The sequence below is a fragment of the Amblyomma mixtum genome, chromosome 5 (genome assembly GCF_055824585.1).
Source record: "Amblyomma mixtum isolate Tamu chromosome 5, ASM5582458v1, whole genome shotgun sequence".
NCBI classification, from domain to species: Eukaryota; Metazoa; Arthropoda; class Arachnida; order Ixodida; family Ixodidae; genus Amblyomma; species Amblyomma mixtum.
In genome coordinates, this window is record NC_143016.1 from 51,956,847 (window position 1) to 51,980,044 (window position 23,198).

Here is a 23,198-nt window from a genome sequence, read left to right on the forward strand (position 1 = left end):
TGCTTACTCCAGAAGGATGTTTTTGGTTGATTGTTCACTTCAAGCTCTCTTGAAGCTTGGTATGCGAGGGGCGGCTTAATCTGAAGATAAGTTAGAAAAGTACATTTTAGGAGGCAGAGGCCAAAACACTGTACTGACCAGATGTCGCATTGGCAGTATTGTAAAAAGCATTGCTCAGGCTAACGACCTGTATTTATTGCCTCAGGGCATAAAAAAGGAAATTACTGCATGAATAAAAAGAAACTTGCGGATCTAATGAAGTTCAGAAGAGAGCGATGATGCGATCCCTGCGTCCTAGCAGCACAGCACTATGTTGCTTCCTGCTTACTAGCGCTGCTATGCTGTTACTATTACTAGGATTACTATTCTCTTTACTAGCACTGCCCGGTGGTGATGATTGTTGTGATGATGGTGCTGATGATGATGCTGATGATGATGCTGATGATGGTGTAAAACATTTATTGTGCCCAATAAAGAGTTTGCCCTGTCCAAGAGGAGCCCCCAGACCACGATTCCCGCAGCGGCTGCCGTAAGCCTCGCCGGTCCCCCAGCTTTCACTGGTCATCCAGGTCCGGGTCCGTCAGCAGCGAAAGAGGAAGCCAGTACACACTACAAAGATAGATAATGATATGCGTACAAGCCGGCTCCGAGATCTGCCGCTGGAGAGAGGGGGTCATACGTGCTGCAGGGTTGGCAGTGTCCGGGACGTCCTTCGTGCGAAGGCAGCACCGGGCGGTTGTCCAGTATTTCACTGCCATTACGCAAACTACACTTGCACGTTGCGCTTCCGACGCGGCTCAGCTTGACCTCCTTTCAGACGCTATGATAGACCCGTATTTGCGGTGAAAAATAGTACGCCTTCCGAGGCGAGTGTTTACGTCTCGAGGGGTATGACGTGTAAAAATGGACGCTCGCCGGAAAAACCTGTGGTTTTGCTACCCCTAGTAAATTAACAAGAAGCGGCATAAACCTGCGCTTAAGAATCACACCCAAGCCTGAGCATCCCGGGGAGAAGATATTTAAGCTTGAAAGTCTTTCGAGCTCCCATTCTCGGCAAACTAAGACGAACATAGTCCGGCAACCTCTACAGATGTGAAGCCTAACAAGAAACTGGACTTGTCCGAAAGCTTCCAAATTTTTCCATTGGTATCAAACTGAAAAATGCTTCAGCGCAATATAACCAAAAGCTGCATTCGAACTAATGGGGTGCAAACAGGGTACTTTCTTTTTACGATAAGATATACTACTCTGCCATCACCGCAGCCTCTCGCGCCATGTGTTCTAACTGCACACCTGACAGGTTCCCAACAACCCAGTGAGCAGGTGGGTCACCTGCCACAAAGCAGGCTTCAGACACGTTCTCACGTAGGCCCGAAACCGAAAAATGCGTCTAGCAGTGCTACTGCACTAAAAAGAACACAAGCGGGCGAAAGTGGTGGGAAAGCTCATCAGCAAAGTCGCCTGTTCAACAGCCTCCTGCAGATGCCGCAATCTATGAATCGTCCTAGAAAGCGCTACTTCTTTTCTTCACTGCATTCCTTCCTTACGTCTACTCTCCACGACGAGAGAAGATAACACTTTTTGTTTTATATCCGGATCAGTTTAGGATTTCCAGTCGTAGTGGTTGTTTAAGTGTCACGACGGAAGAACAATTACGGACGCAACAATTATTTCGTGCAACTTTCGAAAAATAAATATACATCAGCTCACCGCCACAGGACACAATAATTTGCCAGGAGAACGCCAAGCAAGAACCAATGGCAGCCCGATGTTTGGGTACATTTTTGAACAGTCAAAAAATATTAAGCAACAGCTGTACAGTGCTTACAACTTTGTTTCCTAAAATTGCAGCAGCATTGTTCATTATGCTGGGGTATGACCAACCTACAACACAAGCAAGGTTTTCTGTTGGCGCAATGCCGAACTCTCTTCGAAGACTGAGACTTATTCTCATCTGCTGAACTCTCGTAGAGCGAGCTCATTTAAACTTCATCGAACTCTCCCAACTACGTTGAACCTGTCAACTCTCCACTGAATCACGAACCACCTATTCAGGCTGGCGGGGTTCGAAACTGGTTTCGCCCCCGGAGGACGCAGCGGGGTTTGCGGAGCACCTTCCAGGCGCACACCCCTGAGGAAGCCGGGCGCTGAATTGAAGGCTCTTGTACTCATTTTTACCGGTGGGCTTCCGGCGATAAGTTTCGAACCAACCATCTCCGGCTGCCGAGGCGGACGACCAAGCTTCTTGGCCATGACAGGCACGACAATGCATGTTCAACTGAACGTGCACTGTCGCGCTTCATAAATTATTAAATTTGGACACAGTCTATCTCTTCAGATTCGTCTATGACATAACTTGACGGCCGTTAATTGTGGCTGCCGCCTAAATAGTGCGAGTTGACCCCGAAGTGTAGCTCACACTTGCAAGTAAGCGTGAGTGTGTGTAGCCTACTCTGTTTGTATGCCCTCGAGCTATGCTATCCACGGCATACCAACCCACCAACTGGACATCACACCAGTACCTACGTTGCACAACACCAGATTACAATACTTTCGATCAATACGGCAACTCCTCCCCCCACCATGCAAGGGGCTGAGAGCACAGGAGGCTCGGGACTGGAGGCGACTCCAAACCAACACCTTCCCAAATTCACATAAATACAGCATAATATTCCCTGAACACTACAAAGACGCATGGCCGTGGTGCTACGAGAGACCCGCAGCAACCACGTCACGACGAAAAGCCAGACAACCTACAAACACGCAACACGAAGGAGCAGTGGGAGGTCGCTCTGTGCAGCTCTGACCTGACGATCCAGCGTAACCTGGTGTCCCAGGCGAGAGAAACAGCCATCGCCATTGGAGTCCTGAAATAAGGACAGCACCCGCAGCAGAAGACTTCAGCTTCATTTTTAATTGTCAATAAATGTTTCTACTACTACTACCCCCCCTGCGAGCAAGCATAATGCTACAGTTGCGGCGCGATGTAGATCTCTTCAATCAAATGGAATCGGACACATGCATGTACAGAACCTAGATTATGACAGCACACAGGCTGTACAATTTTCCCAAGCACACAACCTACGTGCCTGAAGTGCGAATATAATTTTTACGTGCTTGAAGGCATAAATCCTTCGTAAAATGCTTAGTCTGCTCAAGTCTAGATCAGTGCAACCGCCTTAATATTAAGGTGGATCACTCAGCCTTACAATGGCGATTTACAAACATGACTTAGGCACATGGAATGAGTAGGGCGGTTATTTAATATTTCACACTGGCAACTCTACTTATATTTCTGTCTTCGAACTTCCAAGAAGGGCTGTGACGTCGTAGTTCTGAGAGGAATATCAATAACCCTCGCGTAGCTTTATATCCCCAACAACCAAAGCGCCGGTGGTGATATGTGTCTCCTACGCTTTCCGCCGAATGGAGAAATTCGACGAATCTCCAACTCGTTCAGACGGGATATGAGGTAACAAAGGATGCCACTGAAGGAAGCGCGTAACAGAAACCTAGCTCCCGTCGCACGAGAGCAGCAGTCGCCGACTACCTTCAATACGCCAAGACCTTATGTTTCAGCGATGAAATCAGGCACCTCATGAGGTAAGTGCCTCATCACCTTTATGGAATTTAATTAGCCCAAATATGCATACCGTCAACCACTTCATCATGATGTTCTCAAATGCATCGCTGTACTACCCAGACGTACCTGTGATCATCTTTAAAGTAACGGGGAGAAAAATAAATAGTATTTCATGTATACTTAATTAGGCTTATAGTTCGGAGTCAGCCGTGGTACGCTCACAACGACAGTGCAGAGCCGTATAACAGAGCATTCGCTCGCTCGCTGGCAAAACCAGAAGGTGCTCATAAAACAAGATATATTGCCTCTTCTATATATTGCCGGATATTGCCGGATATATTACCGGATCTTCGTTATAGTAATGGATATATGATTGTACTGAGAAACTATTGCGCGAGCCCGCTGTGAAGTATTGATGCTGCAAACTCAAGTAAGACGCAGTGCCCGCTGTTGAAGCCCGTGCAGGGCTGGGATCATCATCACCATCATCAGCCTGACTACGCCCACTGCAGGGCAAAGACCTCTCCCATGTCTCTCCAATTAACCCTGTCCTTCGCCAGTTGCGGACACCGTATTCCCGCAAATTTCTTAATCTCATCCGCCCTTCTAACTTTCTGCCGCCCCCTGCTACGCTTCCCTTCTCTTGGAATCCACTCCGTTACCCTTAAGGACCAGCGGTTATCTTGCCTTCGCATTACATGCCCTGCCCAAGCCCACTTCTTCTTGATTTCAACCAGGATGTCATTAACCCGCGTTTGTTCTCTCACCCACTCCGCCCGCTTCCGATCTCTTAACGTGCATTCCTCCTGACGAGAGACACCGCGCTCATCGACTCTTGAGAACGCCTGTTGCGCGTTGATGGCTACCATAAAACAGGTGTAGTCATATTGGGGCATTTACCGCGGCAGTTCAGGAGTGACGACACCGATGCGACACGCAACCACTATACACGCAGCCCGTGCACGATGGCAGGCATATCCCCCCCCCCCCCCCCCCCCGTCCCGCAAGAAAAAAAAAAATAGGCGGCTTTATCGGCCTTCATCCACCTCTTGGCATACAAATTCTGAAAAAAAAAATGCGCATAGAGATTCTGCGTGGGCGCCCGGCAAGCGACGATAAATGCTAGTGAGTGGCAAAGTTTCTGCAGGCAGGAATTCAACCAAGCATCTCTTCTGTCAGTCGTCATTTCAGTGCACTGTTCCTCTGCACTACCTGCTGCAAGCTAATCAAACTTCGCGGGGAAGAAAATATGACAAATAAAATATACTTTCACGCACACATATTCACCATCCATGTTGTGTGTAACAATGAGGGAAAAATTTGCGGTGCAACTAGTAGTCTTCAATGAGTCGTCAAAGCCAAATCTTTGCCGAGTAAGGTAGTATTGGTGGAGATATCACTGCTAAATAATGGACTGTTTCATGACATAATTAAGAACAAAAAAATACGGAGAGTACTTAAGACTTCAATCCCCGCCGCGGTGGCTCAGTGGTTACGGCGCTCGGCTGCTGATCAGAAAGACGCGGGTTTGATCCCAGCCGCGGCGGCTAATTTCGATGAAGGCGAAATTCTAGAGGCCCGTGTACTGTGCGATATCAGTTCACGTTAAAGAACCCCAGGTGGTAGAAATTTTCGAAGCCCTTCACTACGGCGTCCCTCATAGCCTGAGTTGCTTTGGGACGTTAAACCCCAATAAAACTTCTTTTTGGGCTAGTTTGCGCATTTTGAATTGAAGGAAAGGAACAGCGCCAAAGCATGTAAACACAAAGAAAGGAGAAGACACAAGCGCTGTGTCTTCTCCTTTCTTTGCCTGTGTTTGCATGCTTTGGCGCTACTTAAGACTGCTTGCGTATTTTGAATGCAAAAGCATTGTTTTTTTTGTTTTATTTACTCTTTATTCTTTTTTCCTTTCCTTTCTAGTGACATACCAACTCATTAGCATACAGTCGTAAGACAACGCATATACTAGGTTCCCCTGTGTCCACCAAGAAGCGACGCGGGTTTGTTAAAAAAAGAACAGAAAAGAAAAACTGTGGCCTATAGGTTGCGCGCGCTTGCCTCGCAATCTGAAAGTTCTGGGTTCCATTCCTCGCACCGTCAAAAGAAATTTATCTTTTATGCGAAGCATACTACTTTAGCTACCACTTCAGCCCTTCACCGTGGTTATGCGCCTCCAAATCACGTGACACGACGTCACACCACGTGACACGATGACGTCACGACAGTGGAGAAACGGGGGCCCACCTCGCGCCGTCGCTGTGGTTGTGCGCCTCCAAATCACGTGATACATGACGTCACACCACGTGACTTGATGAAGTCACGACAGTGGAGAAACGGGGGCCCACCTCGCGCCGTCGCTGTGGTTGTGCGCCTTCAAATTACGCGACACGATGATGCTTCGCATTCTCCAGGCTTAACCAAGTTAAGCCTCAGCCATTTTTCTGCCAGATCGCGTATATTTTTTGGACGCCGATGAGCCATGCAATGCTCTCGTATTAAAATAGATAATAGAAATTCTGTCCGAGTTGTGGTGGCTAAGTACTTTTGTTCGAGACAAGCAACGAAGACGTATTTATTTATCACGCCCTAGAAGAACACGTCAACGGGCACCGCATGCGGAACTGCTTGGAGAAATTCTAACGCTGTTAAGAAAAGCAGTGTGAAAGTATCAACAGAATGCACAGGAATGAAGGATTTTGCTATCTTTTCTCAAATATAAACAAAACAGACCCTCGAGATCCCCACTCATTCACAGACGCGTCGCAAAGTTTGCCGAATTTCAAGTTCTTGCGGCATCGGCATGTGGTGCATTGTTTTGCGCGATATATGGCAGGTCTATTAATAGCCACTGAGTCTGCTTCACAGGGTTAAATGTAATTTTAACGTGACAGCGTTAAGGAGCTCGTGTCGCAGAAAAAGCGGCGTCGGCGTCATTGACCATGAGCGAAAAATTTACGAAAAATCCCCCGAGGAGCAACCTAGAAGGCAGATGGTCCACCTAGTTCACGTGACATTGTGGTGTCATCACAACCCACCCACCGGATTGTGCGCTAGCTGCCCTCAGTGGAAGGTGGCAGTTAAATCAATGATCGGCAACCTGTGTCGTACAAAGGTCACCGTTGGAAACACCTGCCATCGCAGGACAGTATATATGGGCATAAACCCACTAAGCTATTGCACCATACCCTTAAGGTGGAGCTTGTGTGGCCCCTCCAATTCTTTTTTGTTTTGCTTTTCGCACAGAATTCTTCAAGATGCCAGTGTTTTTGTTTCTCCTTTTCCTGGTGGCATCCTGTCGGCTGTGTGGTAAGTTTATCTCGTTAAAGCATTTTTTATAGTATCCACAGTGATTTTAATATCAGTGTCTCCTAATTTTCTGTGCCTTTCTAGGGGCTGTCTTCATTGAAAACTTCAGTCATGGACGGATTCTTCCCGTGGTATGCTACTATGAAAAAGGTCAAGCCTTCCGTCCTACACCCATGAACTATGACATGGAAAATGTGCCCGGGAACCTCTGCAGTCACGTGAACTTGGCTTACATGGAGTTGAACGACACCAGCTGGACTATCAAGCGGGATCCCAATGGTAAAGTGCCGAGGAAACAAATCATTGAGGAGAGGCAACATTAAAGCTGTTTTTAAATCTGAATGTTCTTCGAGAATATTTAAATGAAAGCGTGCCGCAGCGTCAGTTGCGGAAGAAATTTTATGAAACCGATATGAGAACCGTTTCTTTTTTTTTTTAACGAACACGCAGATAACAGCCGGATAAAGACTATGAGCGGTGTTTCTTCATCAGATCGCTGTTGTCGTTGCAAGATGAAGCGAAGCGCAAAGACAAAGAGTAGAATGAGCTAGAAAAAGAACTAAAAAGAAACCTTCCCGGCCCACACCGCGAGAGGCACAACGGGCTAAGCGATACGAAAGCTGGAGCGGAGAGTGCTTTCAAAACAGAGGTCTCATGCACGTGTAGATACGGAACAAAAAAATTACGCTGCAAAAACACCTCGCCAGCGCCGTGTATTGAATCAAGCGTCGAAGCTGGTAAGCCCTTACTGTCGGCAAAGTGCTCTCCGTTTTCACACAGCTGCAGCTAACATCGATATGGCCAAATTCGCAAAAGAAAAGTGGATCATAGAAGAAACGTGAGTTATACCAGCTTCAACAGACGATGAAATGCACTTGGTCAAAGCACATAATGCGTACTACTGATTTGCTAAACGCAAATAGTGGACACGAAGAAAATGAAAAAGCAAACGATGTTGGCAGAAGGCAAAACGAGTGAGAAGCTCAGGAAATTTTCTGTGTAACCGGGATTTCGCTACCGCAAGACAGGAGTGATTGGACGTCTTTAGGTGTGTCCTACGGTGGACATTATTTGGTAGGTAACAAAGTTTTTAGAAAACAATACGCATTAACCTTCACGTTTCTACTAAACTCAACTACTGTGAAGTTTAGTGCGTAAAATAAACTAAACTAAACTTCACCTTTCCCCTTCTTCTTGCAGTAAGGTTTGCAGAGTTTGCCAAGCTGAAAAAGAAGTTCCCACGATTGAAGACGCTTCTTTCAATCGGTGGCTGGAGCAACGAGACTAAAACCATATCAGCCATGGCTACCACTCGGACACGACGAAGGGCGTTCATAACAGACACCGTCCAACTGCTCGTGAACGGCGACTTAGACGGTCTAGATGTTTTCTGGCTTTTTCCGGGACATCGCGACCGAGGAGGAAACAGAAGGGACAAGATCAATTTTGTCAGGCTTCTCAAGGTCAGAAAAAAGAGCCATTCTGTTTGCCACTTATAATGACAGGCATAGTTCCCAATCATGTGGCACGCAAGCGCTTAGAAACAAACAGAGGGGGATTTCGCCCTCCGTGTTTTCGCAATCTGTGTTAATCATATGAAGACGCAGTTTCATAAACAGTATGACAGAGAAGGATGTTTGACACATGTTGTGTTACCCGTTCATTTCAGTGTGAACAAAATCGCATTTTACTGAACCAGAAAACGCGATAAAATTGAGAAAAAAAAAGGGAGATGTATATTCGGATTCGCATTCATACAAAATAAACTCAGAATCTCCAATAAAGTTTACTTTGGAAAAAAAATGGTGTCATCAGTGCACTTTAAACAGTGCACAATGTTGTATTAGCGTAATAAATATCAGGCAGCCGGTTGTGATGATATGCGGTAACCGTTTGTTTGCGTTACAAAGGTGGAGACCTCTGAAATTTTACTGTCGATTCGTTTAACGTTGATGCGCTCAAGTCTGTCTTGTTTCATCTTGACCAAACAATTATTTCTGCCGTAAACACTAATTTTGTTGGAGAGGTCTCCAATATATAAAACACATTGAAGTAGTGATAAAGGCTTTCTATATTGAAGTAAAGATCTCGTTTCAGTACCACGATGCGTTCACTTTTCTTCAGGGCAATTTCAGATAGTATTAGGCAGTGGATGGCTGCTTTACATTTTAGATTCAGTGGATATTTTATAATATCACTGCCCAATCATCAAACAGAAAGGATCTGCAGTTTATTTTTTCCAGAAAAAGTACTACGTAAAAAATTCTTGATCATGGACTCCCGCGCACGTGCCGTGCTGTTTTCGCCAACTTTGGTTCTGAATTACTGGAAATAGGTTTTGAGGAGAATCAAAATTCATACAACACCTCTATGACTGCTGAAGAGTAAGCTGAGTTAGTTTGGTTTATTTGTAAAGTTTTTCTTCAAAATATTTTGCAAATTTGGCGCATAGGATGTTTTTGTGCAAACTTTTAGGATTCATGTCTAAAAAACAAATAATCTGTAACCTCGAATACTACACGGAGCCTTCTACACAAACCTATAAACTCACCACCATATCTTTTACAGATCGAAAAATATCAATTCAAAAAACCCAGGAATTGCAGAAGCACGACAACTTTGGAAGGCTATTAAAAACACATCCACCGAAGAGCCAAAACTGCAACACTCAAGATGTTTTTAATGCATATTCATATAATACATAATACCTGAACAAAGTGCAAGAAATATATTTCATAAGTTTTTATCATTCGTCATTCATAATCTGCGGTTATCTAGTCGCTTGAAGTTTGAGTAATATTTCCTTATCAGTATTGCATACCCGTATCAGTCAATATTATATTGTTTAGCATAAAATTGTGAACAGAACACACTCTAGACTAGTCATAATTATATTTTGTCTGTACTTGCAGCAAGGAATCCAAAGTTGAGAAAAATCATGCGCGCTAATCTTCAAAATTTTCGAAAAACACTAAAGCTAAGAATAGACAATGTAACTTGGAGCACTCTGTGGTAAATATAAATGTCCTCTAAAAATTTTAGGCGTGTGTTTGCAAGATATTTTAAGTTATTCGGAACCAATGTTAGAGGTACTGCTTTACAGCATCAGCAATATTAGGCAAATTGTTTTAATGCTTATGAATATTCATATAGAGTACAATGCATGGAAAGAGTATAAAAATATCATAAATGGGTATTTTTCTTTAATCGCATTCCGAAGTCTCGTGGTTCTGCGATTTAAGGAGTTTTCGCGTTATTTTTCTATCCGTAAAAGATATGCCGGTGAATTCTATATTGTTCAGTAGACAAGCTTGTGTAAAAGGCAGCGTGAAATGTTTACGATTGTAGCGTATTTCTGCTATCAGATAAAGCCCCAAAGTTAGGGAAAACTTTCTTGCTCCAAATTCGCCAAAATTCTTGCGCCAAATTCTAGAAAAAAATAAATCAACGCAACTTGTCGCACAGTGTGCCAGTTATAAATTTGCTTGAAATTTTTTCAGTCATATCCTCATAAAATATTTTAGTTATTTATAACCCAAGAGTCCACCCTTCGTTATCAATAGCTTTCTGTACTTCCAGATATTTTTCTGAACAAAACAATTGCTCTTTCCTGTCATCAGGCAATGACGAATAAAAATATTTTTTTAATCCAAAATGCTGACGAGCCACCATTGTGCGATCTTATCCGAAATCACTCTCAGTAAATATCAGCAGAAAAGTACAAGGTACTACTTCAACGCCAACTTCCCTCTTCTTACAGGAGTTGTACGCTGCCTTCAAGGAGCACAAACTCCTCCTCACAGCAGGCGTGCCCATTAACCAGAACATACTGGACGCCGGATATAACATACCCGCCATAGACAGGTACGCAGTTTTGTGACGCTTACTACGTATGCAAATTACCGACAATGTTAAATTTTGCTGTCACGGGATGATTAAAGCAAAATGAGAATTCCATATTTGTCTTTATATACCACCCACTATCCTAGACGCTAGACTGGGTTTACGTTATGGTGAAAAATGCACCTCACTTTGCTCTCTGGCGAATATAAACTCATGAATGGATAGATTGTCTTTGCACTATTTATGTACAAAATGTCCTTCCTGACTGCAGTACGAACACAGCTTTAAGGTGTGTCACTTTCTTAATTAAGTTCAATAACCGAAAAACATGCCGCTTATACGACACCTAGTGCATGCCCACGAAGGTACTCGCTGTTACTGTCCTGCTTTAAGTCAATGCGAGCAAGAAAAAAAAATCAGTATTACACCACGCAGCTGTCTAGACCATTTCAAGTGAGCTAAATTAAACGGTAGAGCAAAACAATCAGAAATAAGGTCTTGCGACAAGCTTTCCCTTCCTCAAATCTGTAAAATGCGTTGTTAATTCGTGTTGCTGTCCCTTCTTCAGTTATTTCTTTCTCAGCTCCTAGCAATACTTCTTTTCTCAAGGTATGGTTTAAAGTATTCGCCGTCCATATCATTTCCCACGTTCTAAAGTAGTTTCAATACATGATAACTACTTGAATATACTATATTTAAGAGCAATAACCGAGCCTATTTTACCTTTGCTTTTAGTGCATTTTTGAAGAACGAAGAATGTAATTGAATGTGTGTTTTCGCATGTGCGTGTGGAACGGCGCGGCGGTAACCAGGCAACTCTAAAACAAGACCAAACAGGATGTAGAGCTTACTCACATTAGCAAACTTTCAAACACACATACACCCATGCCAATATGTATAGAAGCATTCAGCACCGCGGCAACGTGCAATAACGCTCTGGGATCATAACATCCGTCAAATTCGGCCCCGATACACCGTCCCTTTTTCCTTCCATTCAGCTTAGTAGAAGAGTGACTCATACAAATGCCGTTTCAACAATGTGGTTCAGTCCCCCAAGTGAAAACCTTTTTCCTGACGCAGTTGTTTTACACTAACTTTTTAGATACCTGGACTGGATGAACGTCATCGGTTACGATCTAAGAGGCAACTGGAACGGTAGAACTGATATTCACAGTCCACTCCGTCCCAGAGCAATCGACGGACCTGACGTCCCTGAGTTGAATGTGGTGAGTGCGAAGAAGCAAGGTGGCATATAGAGCTTTAAGTGTATAAGAAAAGAAAGTAAACCGTTCCGTCTAGTTTTTCATTTCAGTTTGCTTTTGCAGTGAAATAGGACATCAAATTCTCGTGATACAGGTAGCTTAAATTGACACAATCAGCCATTTGAAATTAGCAGGAAATAAATCACGTCATATGAAGATTCCTCCTGGCTTACAGCTTAGTCGAAAGAAGGAAAGTGTATACGCAGTATGACGCAAGAAAAATGCACGCAGCAGTCTTCGTGCTTCTCTTTTTCTTCAACTCAACCTTTTCGTACATTTTTCTTTATATCATTATGCGCCTCCTCCACACAGCCGAGTTTTCACCTCGGTTAACCATATTACTATTCGTAAACAGAGGAGCAAAAATGGTTATAACAGCATAATGGGCGACAACATAGCTAATACCCCTGTCACACTAGCAAATTTAATGTCATTCGAATCGAATGACATTAGCACCTAATGTCATTAATCGACTGCTACACGGGAACATGTAATGTCATTAGGTTCGAATGACATTCGCCATCGAATGTGTTAGGGGAACTCATTCGCATTCGATCTCGAACCGAATGCGAACTCTGGACACCAGATACGCAGCAGGAACAAGCGACGCGAAAAAATAATGTGCACACTGCCAAACCTAGAAAGTGCATTTATTTAGTTCTGCTAAAAAAAAAAATTACCGACGATTACGTTACTTCCTAATGTGAAATTTGAGCGCAGCAAATAAGCTGTTTCACCTTTTCGATAGATTGAGGCAAAGAAATCGAGCAACACATGTATGCGCTATCACAGAATTTTTTTTTTATTTTTCACACGTATTCCTTTAACAAAGACTCCACTAACAGTTCTTGACAGTCATGAAGGAAGCTTTGTGGTCGGAGAAATAGACTGATATATGTTCGACTTGGTACACCAATGCTTGATTCTCAAAGACGAGATCTATACAAGTGCCTCGCGAGGTTGTCACAGCCGTGGGACGCGTTACGAGCGAGAGGAACGGGATGTTCTCCCGCATAAGTGTTAGGAAATTGCTGTTTGTCTTTATGTCAACATTAAAGTCCCCCACTACTAACATCGGTGTGGATCGATGGACGGTTAATGCGAGTTGCAGGAAGTGCACGACGTCTTTCGTGAGTGCGGTAGGGGCGAAGTAGGCAGCTACTACCAGCAAGCCGTTGGGCAACTTTGCGGCGCACAGTTCGCCAACTTCATGTGACGTGCCAAACATTTCGACTGGTATTGCAGAGAGACCTGTGCGCAAGTAGATAGCGACTCCCGCCGCTCTGTTGTGGTCTCTGCGAGCACCACAGCAGTATAGGAAATCTATGATTTCCAGATGCTCTTCGGGATCCATCCAGGTTTCAGCAAAGCAAAATACAGAGGAATGGCGCAGAATGTGATCGTGGTGTACGTCCTTGGCATGTGCGGCAAGGGAGCGTACGTTAAGAATGTGGTTGTGAATGATGAATCAAGTGCTGCCAGCGAATGACGCGTCCATTGGCTGTCTGCGTGTGTTACTGATGTGTGGTTAACATGTTAAGCTTCGCCTGTAAGAGTGGAACGCGACAGCGTCTTGCAACGCTGCCAGGGAGTCCACAGAACGCCATCGCCAATTCGGCTGTACGCCTTGCTGGACGGTAAATTTATTTTTTGAGGAAAGGAAATGTATCTCTCTCGCATATCTGGGTGGACACCTGCACCTCGCCGTAAGGGAAAGGGGGAAGATGGGAGTGAACGAAGACGCCGTATTAGCTAGACGCGCCTTTGTTCATTCCAAACCATTCAGCCGGCATTACGGAGTGGCTAGCGTGCTCGTATCGCACTCCGGAGACCCTGGTTCGATTCCCCAACTCGACCAATTTCGTTCTCGGTTTTATTGATTTATGCGGTCTAACTAGAAAGGTTAATTAGGCTATTTCATATTTATATTCTTGTATTTCTATCCATCGTGTTCTGTCATTAACCTGTCAATTGTTGGAACTGTCTAGGATGTTCGACACAACGTATATGAAACGAGCAACGTCTTACTGAGTAGGGAAGTGCGTGGTGGTGGAGGGAACGCGGCTTCGTACTTATCTGTTTTTTTTTTTCAGCAGCGTCTCCTTCCGCGGACGCTGTTGTCGCTGCGGCGCGCGTCTTTCTTTTCTTTTCTTCTGACCTCTTCATTCTCCTCTATATTAATTAGGCTAATTGATTAATTAAGCAATTAACTAAACTCAGTCCAACTTAGTTGCAGCATCACTATACGATCCCTTTGATTGGTTGCATGGTTACTAGCCAAAGTACAATTGGCCCCATTTGAAATTCGCGCACTGTGACGTCACGAGCATTTCGACCAATTAAAAAGCGTGACATTGGGGGCGGAGCTGGTTACGAGGCCGACGACGACGCGAAACCCAGGAACGGACGCCAAAGAGCTGCGCTCTAAAAAGTTAATGTTGGTGTGAATCTGTTCACACTAGAGGCTGTCGTGGATAGCTATTACTCTCGATCTCAGCAGCCTACAGCAGCGGCCGAGCGCGAAGCAGCATCTTTCCCGCGACCGTCGGTCATTTTGGGATGCGTGATTCTTGCTGGCTGGCGTGCCATGTTTGTTAAGCTCGAAGGTACTTAAAGACGTAACTGAGCAGTTCACCTTTTGGAAGTCATTTCCAAGCTCCGCGCGTGTCCGCGCGCTGCCATGTCAGCCATTTTGTTTGTTTACATTTTTCGGATTTGTGGTTGACTTTGTACTTGGCTTGGCTTTTGATGGCTAAAGTGGTGCAGAATGGCCGCAAATAATAATAAATACGGCACACAAATGTTCTCACCCGCTTTTGAAACACTGCACAACAATTTCAAACATCTTTTATGCGCGCTGATGACGTTAGGTTGGACTATTTTTTTTTCTCTGATCGTCGATTCCATCATTTTCGAATGACATTACTTTTCTCCGTGTAGCACGGAAAGAGACCGAATGACATTCGATGCATCGAATGCCATTAGGTTCGAATGACATTAAATTTGCTAGTGTGACAGGGGTATAAGAAACTTGCGCTGCGCGCCAATTTCTACTTTTTTTCACACGCATTTTCTTTACTTTAAGACAGTTTTAGAACTAGCTCAGAAAAAAAAAGATTTTTGCTGACGTTTGCTAAGAATTCATGAAATATTCTGAAACGAAAACTTCGCGCCTGTGAATTTTGTATAATCGCACAGAACCCGGTATTCGACTTTTCCATCCAAAAAGTTAGTATCTCCTTTTAGAAGACAATAGTAGCTCCAGCAAGGCGTAAAAGGCTTTTAAGTAATGTGTGCTGTGCTTAACCAAATACCACTATACTGACATGCTCATCTGTCACCACAAAATCGACATTTCATCGACCGCGTGAAATAAAGGCATGAGCAGCTGTACTGAAAACAAGAAATCCATCAAAATCAATGTGCATACTATAATAGAGGTACCACTATGATAAAAGTACTACGTCAATGTTTATATTTTTGTCCTCGCATGGAATGCACTCCAGTATTTTCGGCAGCGTCTACCACTTCGTGGCGTTGTGGTCGAGTAGTACATCTGGAGTTTGTCGTGAAGGGTGCCCAATTACTACAGTATTGTTACCACACTGAGCAAACACTAACAGCTAAGGACATCTGCATGCTACCGACACCTTGTAGCAACATCTTGCGATGTTTGCATGCTCGCGGTATTTGTGGGTTTGCGCCAAGTGAAATGAATAAATAAAAATAAATAAAAAATATCCGCAACTTGAATTAGAACCCGCGGCGGCGCGAACAAATCAGCTTCGCTGGCCACGGCGCGAGAGCGCTGTAGGCTGTCGCCGCAGCCGGACGTGCCTCGTATTAAACTGCAACACGCTCTCGCGCTGTGCATTGCACATCGTCTTCTTCATCAGCTAATAGTACTACCAAACTAATATTCGCACTTCGAGCTATGTTGCGGTGGTGACAGAGAGATGTGCGCTGCATGCTTTGACGTGGACAACGTTGTGGCAGAAACACGGCACTGTAGCAATAGGCGTTGGCGTCGACAACATTGCTGCAAAAATACGGAACTGGAGCGTAGGCCGCCTGCGTACATTATGTAAATTGGCACTTACAATTAAAAAGTTTAAGACGTGCATAACTGGCTCCTTGGTTTCGCGGACACCTCAACCGCGCTTTCAAGTATGTGCCGGTGGTGTCCACCTGCAAAAAACTTTACTTTAGCGCAATATTTCGTGCTTAGGAATGCTAAACCGCCAGCCATATTTTTTACAATATACAATGATGTCGAACTGCACAAGTTAAATCAATTCGTGCCTCCCCTGTTGTCTTCGCTGTTAGCCTGATAGCTACAGGAATACCGTTAATTCATTGCTTCGTATTCAATGCGTGTCCACTGGAAAACACTTCTAACAGGAAGCCAGAAAAGTTCTTAGGGAAAACACCATATATTACAAACGCGAGCCTCGTGCGCTTTTCTCTTAGCGGTGGTAACTGTGCGGCAACTGTACCAGTAGCAAGAGCCTCGTAGAAAACCTTCGTTTTCCTTGTGTCCCTTTGTTCAGGAGCAAGGTCTTCAGGCTCTGCTTGATCGCGGCGCCTCGAAGCGGAAGTTGGTGCTGGGCGTGGCCTTCTACGGGCGCGTGTACAGGCTGGCCAGTGCGTACAACACCGGGCTGCACGCCCCCATCGACCTCCTGAACCGGCCGCAGAGGGGCGCCTTCCTCATGAGCGACAACATACACGCCTACTTTGAGGTGAGCACGGTGGTCAGGATGTCACTCTTGCAGTATTCGAAGCCGCTAAATGTTTCGTCGCAGATGGTATGCCTAATTTTCCTCGAAGATCCGCCCTTTGGAAACACAGGCGTTAACCATAACAACAGGCGTAATGTCAGTGTTTGGCGAGACACATTTTCTTCTAAATTTTTCACAATACTCTCCACCTTGCTCAAAGCGCTCCATCCTTGAAAACCTCTCATCGGACCAACACTTCCGTGCAGCCTTGCGGTGCTACGCTCACTGGTCATCGTGAGCCCTTCGGAGGCACTCGCTGTTAAAAAACCGTCTTAAATTTATTTATTTACCAGTGTACTTACAGCGCCAGTACAGCATTAGAATGTGTGTGTGTGTGTGTGTGTGGGGGGGGGGGGGGGGGGGGGGGTAAATGATGCAACAGAAAAACATAGCGCACATATATTACAGAACTATCAAAATATGCCAAAATGAATCAATCCAGCCTAGTAATCATTCGATGCGACAGTTGGAGCAGCCCAATCAAGTCGATTCCATTCCCTTAAATTTCTAGGTGAAATGACATATTGGAGTGATATGTTCTACAATATGTTTCTTCGACCTTGTTTGTGTGTTCCAGATGCGACTAAATGTAATCGAGGCTCAGAATGTACCCGCAGGGTTTTATACCTGTTTTATAATAAAATATATTGCGGAATACTTTCAAACAAAGCATTTTTCACAGTTTTTCAAGTGCATGCCGACCGAGACTCTCTTTGTCAGTTGGTAGACTGAAATACTTCGAGTAGTTATTAAAAACAAAACATGCTGCCATATTCTGCACCATTTCTAATTTAAGGATATAAGTCATTGTACAGGGATCCCACATTGTACATCCACATTCAAGTACACACCTCATAGAAGTCTTGTAAAATATGAATTTTGTTTCAGCCCTAAATCGTTTCGTGTTTCTGGGGGTGAACACTAAAACTCTGCATGCTTTAGCCGCAGTAAAACCAACATATCGGTCCTAATAACGATTGGCTACCTTGTAAACGACGAAATAAAATTGTGCTCAGGCACAGATTCTAGGTTCGGTCCATCAATATTATATTTATATTCATGAGACGTCTTTTTTCTAGTGAAACACATGTGTACTGCTTTGTTTAACTTGATTTGCATGTCCCACGTATCGCATCATGCGTATCGCACTATGCGGGGGCAACCCAAGCCTTCCTGTAATTGGAGGCAATAATTCAAATTACTGATTGGTCTGTACAACACACAGTTGTCTGCGACTAGTCGTATACAAGAGTCGTATGATCACAAATATCATTAAATATCATTTTCAGAAAAAAATCTACAGTGGGCCCAGTATGGATCGTTGCGGCGTACCTGTAGACACATCTGTATCATTCGATTATTCTCAATTTATGACTGCCTGTTATCTTACTAAATTAAGATACTATTTTATACAATTAGCAGCCGATGCATTTATGCTATGCTATGACAGTCTTTCGATCAAAATTGAATGAAAATCAACATCAAAGGCTTTTTTTTTAAGTCCAAGAACAAACAGTCAACAGCAGTTCCTTGATCAAAAACACCTGCTATATTATGGGTTAATTCAGTAAGTTGGATAATGCAAGAAAAGCCGCTAAGGAAACCTTTTTGTTGAGGATTGAGTAGACAGTATTTGTTCGAGCTTTGCATGAAGTTAGTGTAGAACACATGCTCGAGAACTTTACAAACGACACTTGTTATAGAGACTGGTCGGTAATTATTAACAATATTGCGAGGCCCTGATTTGTGTATCGGTACGACACTGGCAATTTTCCAATCCATAGGCATAGCGCTCTCTTGCAGCGATTTACAAAAAATAATGTGCAAGTATTTTAAAAAATTAGCCGAAAGCAAAGCAGTCGGCAATCCGTCACGTCCTGTGGCTTTGGATTTATCGACACGTTGCAAGAATGTTATCGATCTCCTTTTCAGCCTGTTGTTCACGAAAGGAAACTGTGCGAAGTCATGGGGTGCGAGGTATGGAGTGCAAGGATGATGCTTCAGTGCCTTCAGCCTAGTGTTTGCCAAATGCTTGGTGAAGACTTTCAATGGGCGAGCAGGGTCATTGTCGCGGCGGAAAAGATTACGTGACCTGTGTTCCTTTGAGCGTGGACGTATATTTTTGACAGTGGGAACAACCCCGGATAAGCCCTCCTCGGCTGCTATTTTGCAGTGACTGTTTAATCCGCTAGCTATCTTAGCCTAGCTCCCCCGCCTTCGTGAGGTCGGTGGCGCTAGTGTTCCGTAAACAAGCACGAAATTGTCTAGCCTGTGATCACGTGACCCTCCTCTCCCCCCCCCCCCCCCCCCCCCCCCCCCGCTACCATGTACGGAATCTCTGCCTCGCATCTCATGTTACCTCTGTAGTGATCGGGTGGGGCGCGCGATCACAACAAGAAGCCGCCAAATGCCTCAGAACTTCTCAGGAAAACGTCTTGAAATTCATGAATTCCTCCCTCCCCCGTTTCAAACGCACTTTTCCAATTGTTCTTGCCGCCGCGGTGGCTCAGTGGCTACGGTGCTCGGCTGCTGTCCCGAAAGACGCGGGTTCGATCCCGGCCGCGGCGGCTGAATTTCTTTGGAGGAGAAATTCGAGGCCCGTGTACTGTGCGATGTCAGTGCACGTTAAAGAACCCCAGGTGGTCGAAATTTCCGGAGCCCTCCACTACGGCGTCTCTCATAGCCTTAGTCGCTTTGGGACGTTAAACCCCATAAACCAACCAACCAATTGTTCTTACTGCCGACTACAACTTCGATGTCATGAAGCGCAAGCGATTCGTTGTCGACGTCGCGTAATAAGTTTTCACTTCTCGAAAGCAATCGAACGCACCGTTCAGCAGGTAGCGCACTTGAACAGCGATTGCGCCAATATCCACGTATTTCTCTTACCTCAAAGATGGTACAACCTGGATGTAAGAAACGGGTATGGCAGACAGCCAATAACCGCTGCTGCCAAACTTAATATAACACGCACTCTCGTCATTTCATAACCATGAGCCAACCGCCATCATCACAGAAACCATCACCAAACTAACTTTTATCTGCGTCATCATTTTTCTTTCGCGACATACGTATGTTCAAGATAGCATCGACATCTTTTCAACTTACTTGCAGTATGCTGCAAGTAGTAGCACCCTGCACGCGTACAGGCGATTCCTACTCATTCAAGGGCAATATTAATGACGTGTTCTTTAATAACACCATTTCGTTCAGATAAAGAAAGCTGCGTTCTCACAACGCCACATGGTTAAATGTAGTAAATTTGCCACTGCGCACAGATTTATTCTGTTTACTTTTTTACTTTATTTCCTTGGCCCTTAGTTCTAGCTAAAAAGGCTAGAAATTATCAACAGTTCATTTCGGCGCTCATGCAATGTTTTCATGCAAATAAAGACACGTTATGACTTAAAGTTTGAGCTAATAAAATTTAATATCATAGCCCCACACAACGCTAACAAAGTCTTCCCGAAATTTCATCTCAGCAATAGAACAATGATAACGCATCAGAAACTACTATGATTTTTCTGCTAATAGCCCGATGTTCTGATGTCATTCCAGGTTTGCAAGAACGTCATGTTTGGTCGGTGGGAACGGAGATTTGATGAAGAGGGCATGTGCCCGTACGCAACAAACGGACAGGATTGGGTTGGCTACGAGGACCCAGAGAGCATTGCGCTAAAGGTACTTCTACGTGCAAAATTATTTATTCACTTCATGTTGTTTACTGGATACAAAATATTGTACATAACAAAAAAGAAGATAAAGTGAGAGTTTAAAATGCATTAGCATTATTCATTACGGTCTCACAATGTCTCCAATCGATCATAGTTATGGGGCAATCATGATGTCGCTTTCTTGGACCTTAACCTTTATGTTTATTTAACGACTCTCCCATTAGTCACCTTTTTTTATCTAGTGTGATTCCTTTAAAGAAGTAAAGCGGCATTCATTTACGGCCTTGCCACATTTAAATTCATGCAAGCTGCAAACATTCATTTGCTTCTCATAAATTGAGGGCGTTAACCCAACAACACGAGATAGACTTTCTGAAACTTTTGTTAATTTCTTGAAACTAAACCACATTTATGCTGCTCATTCACATCACTCCTTTATGAAACAGAACGCTCTTTTCATTCCAGGTGGAATTCGTGAGAAAAGAGGGCTATGCCGGCATAATGGTCCTCAGCTGTGACTTGGATGATTTCAGAGGTGTGTGCGGAAAACAGAACGTCCTCCTGGAAACAATCAACAACGGAATACCCAAGCTGAGGAATAATATCTTTCTTTAATGAACACTTGGTTATCGACACACTCAGCGGCGACAGATGGGTTACTTGTGGGAAGCAACAGAAATCTAAAATAAACGATATTAAATGCCCCAGACTAATGCTGCGGCGCAATACATACGTGTTTAAAGAGAGCTGCAGCAGTCTGAATTAGCAGGTTGGTTCAGCTCCAAGGCAGAGAAGAAATGTTCATTTGCACATTGCTCAGCGTTAAAATATCACAAATTGGAACCTCAAGAAGAAGACAGAAGATGAATGAAAGAACTTCATCACGAAAGCTCAAATTTACAAGGTTTGCAAGCAAGAACTCAAGATGGAAACCAATGTAAGAATATTGAATCAATTTTTTTTTCGTTTTTGGAAATGTCTGTATTCTGCATAGCTTAACGCAGAGAAAATAAAAAATATAGAACTAGCTAGAACTATGGCCTGCACCATGATAAAGTACCTCAACTAATGGCTGTGTGCGTGTGCGGGCCTGTGTGCGTGCGTGTGTGCGTGCTTGGTTTGGTTTATGGGGCTTGATGTCCCAAAGCGACACAGGCTATGAGGGGCGCCGTAGTGGAGGGCTCCAGCTAAATTTGACCACGTGGGGTTCTATGACGTGCACTGACCTCGACAGTATACCGCCCCCTAGCATTTCAACTCCATCGAAAGGCGACCGCTGCGGCCGGTATCGGACCCCGCCTTTTGGTCAGCAGCCGATACCATAACCACTGAGCCACCACGGCGACTCCGTCTGTCTGTCTGTCTGTCTGTCTGTCTGTCTGTCTGTCTGTCTGTCTGTCTGTCTGTCTGTCTGTCTGTCTGTCTGTCTGTCTGTCTGTCTGTCTGTCTGTCTGTCTGTCTGTCTGTCTGTCGGTCGGTCGGTCGGTCGGTCGGTCGGTCGGTCGGTCGGTCGGTCGGTCGGTCGGTCGGTCGGTCGGTCGGTCGGTCGGTCGGTCGGTCGGTCGGTCGGTCGGTCGGTCGGTCCGTCCGTCCGTCCGTCCGTCCGTCTAGCCTGTTGTACGTATGTGGTGCAGGCAGGGGCTTATTATTTTCATTTCTTCTTAGGTAGCCTCAACCTAATGTATGTGTGTCTGACCGACCGACCGACCGACCGACCGACCGAACCGACCGACCGACCGACCGACCGACCGACCGACCGACCGACCGACCGACCGACCGACCGACCGACCGACCGACCGACCGACTGACTGACTGACTGACTGACTGACTGACTGACTGACTGACTGACTGACTGACTGACTGACTGACTGACTGACTGACTGAGAATACATAAAGGGGACTAAGGGGACATTGCTTATAACTAGAGTAATACTTTTTTCGCTCTTTCCTTTTAATGTTTCAAACAGTACTTACTATAAGCACCAATCAAGAATGTTAATTTTGCCATTGCATAGAGATTCAGTTTCAGTTTATTTCCAGAAAAAAAAAATTCTGGTGGGACACCTGGGCTAAAAGCTGCTTTTGTCAGCTTGACAAAATCGGATACAGATCGGACACATCGACAGATCGGATACATTGCCCCATGGCAGGCAAACACGTTTCACTAGCACGCCTAAACAGTTTTTCCATTAACTAGACCCCGCACCTATCACAAATCTCTCGACAGGGAGCCTCGTGCTGTAATAAGTCGGCAGATCCGTCAACGGCGAAAGAGGAAACCAGCGCTCGCTCCATAGCTAGATAATGACTTACGTATAAGCCGGCTCTGAGTTCTGCCGCTAGAAAGAGGCGGTCATACGTGCTACAGGGCTGGCAGTGCCCTTGTCGTCCTTCGTGCAAAGGCAGCAATGGGCGTTTAGCCAGCATTTCACTGCCATAAAAAAAGCTACACTCTAGAGTATCGCTGCTGACACGGCTTGGCCTTAGGCGAGACGCCTTGCGACCTCCTTTCAGACGCTGCGGATAAGCCCCACTTGCGGAAGATAGCAGGTGAAAAATAATGCGTCTTTCGACTTTCGTGTTTTCGTCTCGAGGGAAGTATGACGTCTAAAAATGGACGCTTGCCGAGAATTCTTGCGACTTTTCTGCTCGTCGCCAATATACGGTAAAGGGCATAAATGCACTTTAATGGAACACGCCCGAGGCAAAGCGCCCGTGAGATGAGATTTTTAAACCTGAAATGATTTCA

General features: G+C 44.8%; 1 protein-coding gene across 1 annotated transcript; it reads left to right on the top strand.

Moving 5' to 3' along the window:
• Positions 1–3,502: 3,502 nt before the first annotated feature.
• LOC149342147 (endochitinase-like) lies at positions 3,503–21,820 on the top strand. Its single transcript, XM_089542119.1, has 9 exons — positions 3,503–3,603; positions 6,827–6,889; positions 6,974–7,168; positions 8,090–8,352; positions 10,650–10,753; positions 11,835–11,958; positions 16,545–16,736; positions 20,334–20,456; positions 20,915–21,820. The coding sequence occupies exons 2-9, from the start codon at positions 6,838–6,840 to the stop codon at positions 21,062–21,064; spliced, it is 1,203 nt and encodes a 400-aa protein (XP_089398245.1). The 5' UTR covers positions 3,503–3,603; positions 6,827–6,837; the 3' UTR covers positions 21,065–21,820.
• The last annotated feature ends 1,378 nt before the right edge of the window (positions 21,821–23,198 follow it).